General features: G+C 37.8%; 1 protein-coding gene across 1 annotated transcript; it reads left to right on the top strand.

Moving 5' to 3' along the window:
• The first annotated feature begins 238 nt into the window (after positions 1-238).
• Positions 239-1,516, top strand: LOC130724728 (uncharacterized). Its single transcript, XM_057576017.1, has 2 exons — positions 239-439; positions 971-1,516. The coding sequence occupies exons 1-2, from the start codon at positions 239-241 to the stop codon at positions 1,514-1,516; spliced, it is 747 nt and encodes a 248-aa protein (XP_057432000.1).
• Positions 1,517-10,531: the final 9,015 nt, after the last annotated feature.

The following is a 10,531-nucleotide window of genomic DNA, read 5'->3' as shown; positions in this document are numbered from 1 at the left end:
GCAAGCATACAATATTTACAAACCCTTTAGCGCTTTGGAAAACACCTCAATTGTAGGATCTTCAAAAGGGTGGTTGATCCTCAGATCCGATCAAAATCTATACATCCTCAACCTCTTCTCGAAGCTTCGCCTTAACCTCCCTCCTATTAGAAAGATGCCATGTTTGCTCTGTTCCAAGGGTGATGATTGCTTTGGCATGCACACACCCTTAGCTTTCACAATTTCCATGTGTCCCAACATGAACCCAACCTTAGTCGCAGTGGTCACTTACAAGGGCGACCTAGGATGGTGCAAGGTGGGAGACACTACATGGAAAGGCTATCACACAAGTGATAAGTTCTACTCCAACGTGGTTTTTCATGATAAAAAGCTTTATGCTGTAGAACGAGGTGGTTTAAAGGTGAACATGTTCAAGTATGATCAGGGAGTTCTCGTTCAGGTTTGTCAAGAATTTTGCATGTTTCATTCAAATACAGTATTAAGTAATAATATATGTGTGTTGAAAATAAGTATCAGGCTGAAATTATTGTATTTAAGACTAGTATCTTTAGCAATACATTTCAATTAGGTATTATTAATAATTTTATTTGATTAGAATTTAAATCTTTGATAAATAAGTTTATAGTCGGTATCTTATAGATGATCAAATTTTATTTCTTTTAACATTAAATAATTAAATAATATCTTCTATTACCCCTTTTTTTCTTAAGTATATTTTATTATATAATTATTTTAACTATTACACTATTTTTAATAATGTATTTCAAATTTTAAAAAATGTATGATCTTTAAATATAAATTTCTTAGAATTCAAATTAAATAAAATAATCAATTAAGAATCATTGACAAACATTTTTTTATAGAAAATTTAATTCTTTCTATACTTTCATATAAATAAGCCATTATATTTAAATGTTGTATTCACCCTCCTAATTTTCTCTTACTGGTATTGTTGGTTCCCTCTTTGCAGGTTGGTAGTGTGGAATCCACCAACCCGATTGAACATATCCCTAATTTCTCAAGACCCATTAGGTCCTATTGCTTGACCGTTTACTTGGTGGAGTGCGGAGGAAAGGTTTATGTTGTGAAGAGATTTTCCGATGACACCAAATTTCATACACCAACTATAAACTTTATTATTTTTGCGGTTGAAGAAAGTTGCTCCATGCCTCGGTTGGTGAAGGTGGAGAATTTGAATGATCATGTTTTGTTTGTGGCTAACCTCAACATTGAATGTCTTGATGCGAAGTATTGTCCAAAGTTTCAACGAGGCAGCGTATACTTCACTTGCTACTCTGAAAACTCCTTCACTACTGAAGTAGGAGTGTTTTCAATTTCAGATAAAACTATACATACTATTCCTCTCACTAATCCCCAGATGAACTCTCCATCAACAATTTGGATGATGCCCAGATTTTCATTTGAATGTAATTGTGAGGTGTGCACTTCAGCACCGTGGTATAGGCCAAGGGAATTGAGGAAAAGACACATATTGTGTAAAACTAGTGTTGCTTGAGTAGTGTTTGGATCTTATGGCAAAGTGAACTTCACAAAGTAATAATATATTTTTACTTGCATGTTCTAATTTACTAGCCAACAATTTTATAATGTATGTTTTTTAACTTATACATTATTTTAGTTCATTACATAGATAAAAATATGAATGTTGAGTTCATTACTGAGCGAACAATTAGTAGTTGAAGATACGAATAAAAATTATAAGATTGGTCTTAGATACATTATAAGTAGGGATGTTAAATACATCCATTAACTCAGCATCCATCCAACCCATCCACAAAGAATTTCATCCAACTGTAAAATGAAAATTAAATGGACAAATAATGACTTATCACTTAATTTAATGGATGCATACTTTTTCTTAATTTATTGAAATTATTCATTAGACTCTTTAACATTAAGCAAATAGGTTAAATAAATTAAACCTATCTCTTAGCTTAGTGGTAAGGCACTGATGTTGCAAGCATTTTGTTGGGGTTCAATCCCCACCCAAATGTTAGTTTTATTTTTTAAAAAAAAATTCATAGGATGATTATGTGTTCGCTAGATAAAATTCTAAATGTGGAATTAACAGTCGTGCATACATGACATATCTTAGTCATCACATACCATGTCACTCTTTCGGTGAAACATAATCATTTTTTGACGGAGAAGTGACGAAAGGACCAAACGTGCAACGTCAAACACACAAGAAGGACCAAAATCGCTCGTTTTAAAATACAAGGATCGAATTCACACAATCACGATACTAAAGAGATCAAATGTGAAATTAACCCAAGTTAAAAATAATATCTAAGTATACTTTTACAAATTTTATTTTAAAAAATTACCTCTCCTCTCTCCCTCATTAGATCCAAGTTGCATCTAGCACAGTGATTGCACATAATATATTGTTAGTCGGTGGAAGAAAAGCATCACGATGATTAGTTGAGAGAAAAAAGGATTTTTAAAAAATATTCAATTAATAATGAAATTGAAGTGTAATTTTTTTTATTCTTTTATCCTAAAAATAATTTTTTTCTTTTTATTAATATTCTTTCAAATGTTACGAAATTGGAAAAATCCTCACATTTCTCTCATTATTATTAAATTTTATGGTATTTCATTTAGATATTTTTAAATTGTGACTAAATTATTCTACTGATAAAACCAATGGTATTTTTTTATGGATTTTGCGTTGACTTTTTCACGCAACCAATTTTTGTGAGTTTTCCTATAGATATTTTTTGCAAATTTTTTTGTTGGAAAAGTTCCAAAGATAATTTAGTGTTCATTGTGATTTTTCATATTTTAAATTTACATGAAGAACTTCAAATCTGCAAGAAAATTTAAAAGGATTTTCCGCAAAAAAACACTCGTATGAAAAATCTGTAGGAAATAAGCATATTTTTAGTATTGTCTGTTCCCTCCAACTCTTCACCTCACTTTCCGTTTTGAAGAACTTAGTTATGATAGTAGAAAAGGAAAGCTTCTATACTCTTTTTTAAGGTACTTTTAATTTGATCAGTTTCACACACGTATGTTCAATGTATATAAATGACTGAAGGAACTTTTATTTATAGGTTCGGTGTTTGTGTTAATTAGGAGTCTCTTCCAGTGTAAGGGAAGTCCTTTATGTGAAGCTTCTGAATGTACGATTGGCTTGGATTCGTGGTGTGTATGAATCTCGACCCTTTGCCAAGTCGGTCGACACTTTGCATGTCATGCTAGGGTGGTCCATTCCTAGACCGCAAAGTCTCTTCTTAAAAGCATAACCTAGCGAGTAGGCTATGATAGCGTCAGAGCATATGCCTTTTAGGAATCCCCCATCTTGGTGTGTCATTGTTGACATGTCAAGCTTATGGCCTTTTCCGAGATCCCTTTGGGCTGTCTAAGGTATCTTTTTCAGGCATTGCCTGCTAATTTCCAAAGCTACAATTAGTTTTGTTTTGTCCGTGCATAGAGCCTCTTGGGAAACTTTAGCGTTTGATGCTCAGTCTTATTTTATCTTTCTAGCTTCTGTTCTAATGTCACTTGATAAATTTCATTTTAAAAAGGACTTAAGTGAAATCTTTCTCTTTTTCCAATCCTTTGAAGAAGATATTTCCATACTAGGATTACAGACACTTGCAACCTGATTTCACGCCTCACTTCCTAACCGCTTCCCATGTTTCCTCTTTTTAAGCCAAGTATGAACAATTTCAAACTTTTGCCTCAAGTTTTGAATTTCGAAAAATGGTTTTCCTATAACTTTCAGAATTGAAAGGTTTTGAGGAGGACTATATTTTCTTCTCTTCTTCCCTTTCTTGATTCCTTACTTCAAATTATTTCAGATCCATGAAAGATTCCTTCCCCTGCAAAGGATTATGACCTAATTTCCTCTTTATATAGCTTGGACTCTTTTTCGAGTTATCAGTCTAGATCCTACTTGGTGCAATTAAGACGATATGTCCCACGGAGATCTCTTCTCCTCTTTTCTTTATTTTCAATCCTACAATTTATTCTTAGATGACGCACAATGGCAAGCTGGTTACCCCTACCTCAGAGTTGAAATGGGTAGACAAAGAGATTCGATCTACATGTTGTCGATACAACTCGATAAAGGATATTGGTAACCTTTCAAATGCAAAACTTTTCAACTTCATCTTGTTTCTTGGGGCACAGTGAAGGGATTCTCAGCCATCATGTAACCGCTATATGCTTGTTACCTCAATACTAGTACAGTAAAGAATATATGTAAACATTGTATGTATAGGTATGTGTATGCGTGTGATACATGTATATATTGTTAACTTCAAACGATGAATACATCGTCTATCATATTTTGAATGATAACAATTTTCAAGAGCATAAGTGAGTTGGTTGAACATTTCATTTAAACTTCATTTCAAGAGTTAACCTTTACGCTTCACATCCCCATCGTCTGATGACAACAGGACAATACCAGAAGATGTCAGCAAAGCATAAGTTGAAGACGTTCAAGGCATCGTATGAACAAGAGAAGATAAGAGTCATCAAGATAGAAGACAGTCGAGACAAGACAATAAAGGTCAAAGCTGCAAAGATGACTCAAGCAAATAAAAAGTCAAATCTGCAATGTTTTCTAATGAAGAAAAGAGAAGAACGTTTGAAGAAAGAAGAAGAGTCAGAGCTTCAGAACCATAACTATGCAAGATATATTCAAGCTGACAGATCGTCTGAGAAGACCGTGATTAAAGAAGATCTACATCGTCTATCTCAAAGGATGAAGCAATGTCTAAAGAAAGAGCGGCACATTCAAATTGAAAGCTCTCTGACATTGTTGAAAGAGAAAGTCAAGTGCAATAGATCACGTGATACCTCATAAATCTCTTTTATCAAGGAAACAAGCACAACGTTGTCACCATCAGAGTTTCCTCTTTCTCTCACTAAATGGCTGGATCACAGCTGTTGATGCTACCAACCAACTGACAAGATACATTTTGTAGCAATTGGGTTCAACAAAGGACACAATGCATTTAATGCACCTAACAAGAAGACCACTTGATCCAACGACTAGTACTCAAGAGGCTCTACACGCTCCAACGGCTCTCAACATATCCAAGAAGCTCTTGCAGTATAAAAGTGAGCTAGAAACTTGGAGATTTTCAGAGCCAAGAAACTGAGCTAGAACTTTCAACCAAGTCAAAAAATCTTCTTCAACCAAGAAAGAAGCAACCTCAAAGCAAAAGCTTAAGAGTCAAACCTTTTAGCCATCGCCTGCTTCAAAGAGAGATATCCTTAAGAGTCAAATTTTCATATCCAACTTTCTCTAGATCAAAGAACACAAAGTATACCCAAAGTCAAATCCTCAAACACTTTGTAGTTCCAAAGATTTGTAATTTTTACAATCCCTCTTGTGAGAAGAGTTCCCTGTAGAGTCAAACGATCCCGAAGAAGATCTTAGGAGAAGTTCTGAAGAATACTTGTTGAGGGAAGAGTCCTGTTAAATACTCGTTAGGAGAAGTCTTGTAGAATACTTGTTGGGAGAAGTCATGTCTAATACTTGTTGTAGGAGAAGTCCTTGATACTTGACAGTGGAAATCTTGGTGAAGCAAGGGACTGGGCGTAGCCTCATCGTTTGTGGGTGAACAAAGATATTTTGCTGCGTGCTTATCGTCTACTCTTTCTCTTTTTATATCCGCTGCTCTAAATGGTTGCGAAAACCTTTTCAGAAACTTATAATCGCTTAGAAAAACTCTGATTTTAACTGAACACAATTCAAACCCCCCATTTCTTGTGTTACTCTTCCAATATCATATATATATATATATATATATATATATATATATATATATATATATATATAGAATAGAAATTGATTCACAAGCATTGAAGTTGACTGTAACATCGAGGGGAACAATTATGATAACAAGTACCAAAGACTTGGTTATGACAAAAAAAATAGGAACCATAATGTTTTGAAGAGTAATCTCATTAATTGTCCTAATAATGACAAACATTGTCTTATAATAATTGTAACCTGATACAAGTCAGTGGACAAGACCTATGAGAACTCATGTCACACAACTCAGAAGTCCCAGAGATGAATACACTTTCATTTCCTTGCACTGTGTTGAATTAATAAAAAACAACACGAGATGGCACCTCGATCCTACGTCTGGCTTTTGTGTGTCCAGTGACACTGCCATCTTCTGGTATCGCGTCCCCAACTTTGAACACTTTAGCTTCCTAGTACCTATACCGATGGTCTCTTCCTTTTATTTACCTCATTGTGCACATCATGTCCATATGACTTCCCACATGCACTGCCTCCACCGGCACCTTCACCTGGTCTTGGACCTGAGTCTGTGCCTATTCCCGCATTACCCATGAGGGAGTTTGAGCCTATTCCTGCAGTACGCATGAGGGAATTGAGCCCATAATACATAAACTCTTATGTACTCTAATTCTAAGCACTTGAACGAATGTTATACAAGTTTCACAAACAATTATATATAGTACTTTTTTTTCTCTTGAAATTATCCTCAACAAATTATACTTTAAATTATAATTATTCTTTAACGTGTTGAATTAATTTTAATAAAAATATATACATCCCCATGCATTTTGAGGATCCAGACACAAGGCACCCGGTAGGCCAATGCCCATTCTCATAAAAACTGAAAAAACCCTCATCGAATCCACTCATGGCCGATGCAGCACCGCCACCAGCACCAACTTCGGCAACCACATCATTGTCGGAAACCGCCACACACCGGCACCCTGTGTTCGCCCGCATCCGCCTCGCCGCCCCTTCCGATGTCCCCCACATCCACAAGATGACATACCAAATGGCTGTCTCCAAACGCCTCACCCACCTCTTCGCCACCACCGAATCCTCCCTCACTTGCACGCTCTTCTATCCCGAGAACAAACCCTTCCACTCCTTCAGCGTCTTCATCCTCGAAGTCTCCTCGAACCCCTTCACTGACACCCACTTCAACAACGACCCTTTCTACAAGCCCGTAACGAAAACCGTGCACTTGGACCTCCCAATCAATGACCCAAAAAAGGAAACGTTCAGAAATCAGCACGGGAATGATGTTTTCGTTGCTAGGTTTGTGTAGTTTTTCTCGAATTATTCCACTTTTCTGGTGTTCTATCCAAGAACATAAAGATGAGGTATAGTACCTAGAGTGAAGGGATTGCAATGTGAGAATCTAGAGAGAGAAAGAGCGTAATCGCTTAGAGAGAGAGTATAACTGAATTTCGAGTTTGTTATTCATCAAATGAGCTAAGAGCCCCTTACAATTGGTAACCGCCCCCTATTTATAGGCGTGGGGCTGAGCCTTGTGTCCTTTATAGGCCAGTTGGGCCTCTCGAGGGAGGCCCAATTTCCTAACTTGAGCATCTCCCTGGAGCAAACGCCCCTGGGCGAGGGACCCATGGATCTCGCCCAGTCCATCTGGCAAAGCCTTGGTTCTACATAGATGTTAAGCAGAGTGGTAGCAGTAGCGATCCATCTCACTCAATGCCCAAAAGAGATCAAATACAAGTACTTTGTCTGAAGCTAAATGGGCCCAAGTTCCAGGAAATAGGTTAAGAAGTAGACAATTACATGTAACAAATTGGCTGCTATCTGAGTCACTGCATAGAGCATAAATAAAAGATGTATTTCCTTGAGATGAATTAATGAGAAATATCAGTCCTTGCCTATTTTGTGTTGGCCTTTTCTTTATTGCGTTTTTTTATAGGCAATTTTATATATATTGAATGAAGTACAAGGGGTACTTCAACCCAAGACACAAAGATCAAAGAGAAAAACTAAGCCATTACAACATATACAGAGAACAAAAGCAAACCACCAACCCCCAAACCCGACACCCCTTGAAGCAGGACCTAAGAGAACAAGCCTCATTAAAACCTTACTAGGAAAAACCCCCTTGGGAAAACCTAGTAAGGAAAAAGAGTACAAGTGCTCAAAGATCAAGATGAATACTTCAAGGGGATCCCACTACAAGAATTCCCAATCCCTATTAGACCTTCCAGAAGCTGCCAGCAGATAAAGCAATAATATCATAATGATGTTTCTGCATACTGCAATGTGTCATGCGTATTGGATTGAGCAGCTTAGTAGCAATTCCACAATTGATTAATCAACCATATATAAGAGTAGTCCCACAAGTATTACTGAAACATGTCAAAGGTTCATTGCACCAAAGCAAATAATCAATTCTGCTTACGTGACCCCATCTACATTGCAACATGGTATTCCAAGCTAGTATATATGCCCAAGCATGCCACATTTCTACCATATGAAATTCTGCGAAGTGATTAACACATAGCCACCAAAACCAAATCAATCAGAGAAGTGCTTTAAGACTCAGCACTGGATTAGCACACCATTCAGAAAAAGATTGCTGGAAGTCCCGTGCTCTTGAGGATAGCCACCTCCAAGACCTCACCTGTACTAGCTCAAAAACATTCCCTGGAATAAATTTCTCATCTCTAAAAATCAGATTATTCCATGCAGTCCAAAGAGTCCACACCATTGCCATCCAAATCGACCTCAAGCCATCATTTTGCCTTGAATTCAAAGAGAGTAACTCATGTTGCAGCAGGTGAGATTTCACATCTATTAGCAAAACAGTGAACACACCAAGCCACAAGTGACAGTAGCTCCACACCTGTAAAACTAAAGGACACGAAAAAAACAAATGATTAGTAGATTCTTCCTCAGCGTTACAGATCGAACACCTTGCATCCGCCTCCTTCGTTATGATGTTCCTTCTCCTTATATTTGCCTTTGACTGAACTCTGTCAATCAGAACCTTCCACACAAATGCAGCAAAATTAGAAGGAGCGACACCAGACCAGAGCCTATTAAAGAGCAAAGAGTCCTCCCCTACAATTGAATCCAACAATACTTGATAAGCAGCACTAACGGTATATCTCCCATCTGACTCATGTAACCATTGCCAAGCGTCCCTAGTGTCCTGCTTTAAACTAGCAGCCTGCAAAACCTGCAACATCTGATCCATCAAGCCCTTTTCTCTCACGCTTAGCTCTCTCCGCCACTTAAATTTCCAGTTCCATAGACCATTCTGCCACGATCCCATTTCATTAATCATGCAATTCTTCTGCACTGATAAATAGAACAGTTTGTTGAATTGATTCTTCAGTGGTTCAACCCCAATCAATTTATCCTTCCAAAACCGACCTGTACTACCATCTCCCATGATCAACTTTACACTGTCATCAAACCAGCACATCTCCCCATCCCCAAAACACACAGACCACACATCTTTCCACCACGATGATGCATTGGAAGGATAACACAGTGCACCACCAAGCTGAACATCCTCATATTTTGCTCGAATTATCCTACACCATGTGTTGTCCCCTTCTTGAGTCATTCTCCATTTCCATTTTCCTAACAGTGCAACATTGAATTTCTCTAGGTCTTTTAACCCCAAACCCCCAAACTCTTTAGGCCAGCACATCCTCTCCCAACTTACCCAAGACACCTTGTTTCCACCTTCCACGCCACCCCAAAGGAATTTCCTCATGATGCCTCTTAAGATTTTTGCCACACCTCTCTGAATTTTGAAGAATGATAAATAAAACAGCGGGAGCGCAGACAATACGCTCTTGATTAGGCATATGCGGCCATCAAAAGACAAGGACTTCCTACGCCATAGAGAAAGCTTCTTCCTTACTTTATTGATGACCGGATTCCAGAATTCAATTAACCTCTAATTTCCTCCAATCGTCAAACATAAGTAAGTGAAAGGAAGAGCCATCTCCTTGCAATTCAGAAAATTCACAAAACCCCTCAGCACTTCACTCCCCACCGCCACCCCCCCCACAATAACTCTTCTTGAAATTAATCTTTAACCCGGACGCTAATTCAAAACACTGCAATATACACTTCCATGTTCTAACATTTTCCAAAGTGGCCTCTCCAAAGAAAAGAGTATCATCAGCAAACTGTAGGAGTGAAACTTCCACCTCTTGCTTAAGTCCCACCTTGACCCCTGAGAGTTTATGAGTACTAACCGCCCTCTTCACTAACCCATTCAACCCTTCCGCTACTATTAAGAATAGGAAGGGTGCTAAGGGGTCGCCTTGTCGAATGCCCCTTTCCGGAATGAACTCCTCACTTGAGCTCCCATTTACTAATACAGATACAGAAGCAGATTTCAAACAACCCATTACCCAATGGATCCAGTTTTCGCAAAGCTTCATACGCCTCATCATATACTCAAGAAATCCCCAATCAATTGTATCATATGCTTTCTCGAAATCTACCTTAAACACAAGTGTTGGTTTCTTTTTCCTTTTAGCCTCATGGATTACCTCACTAGCCACAACAACGTTGTCAAGCATATTTCGACCTCCAAGGAACGCTGATTGATCGGTATCAATTACCTTTGGTAGCACAAATTTCAGACGCCTCACCAACAATTTTGCAATTATCTTGAACATGCACCCGATGAGCGAGATAGGCCTAAACTCGTTTAGGCCATGGGGAGACTCTTAGGCCGTGGGGAGACTCAACCTTTGGAATTAA

This window comes from Lotus japonicus, chromosome 6 (assembly GCF_012489685.1).
Source record: "Lotus japonicus ecotype B-129 chromosome 6, LjGifu_v1.2".
NCBI lineage: Eukaryota > Viridiplantae > Streptophyta > Magnoliopsida > Fabales > Fabaceae > Lotus > Lotus japonicus.
This window is presented reverse-complemented; position numbering and strand designations above follow the sequence as displayed.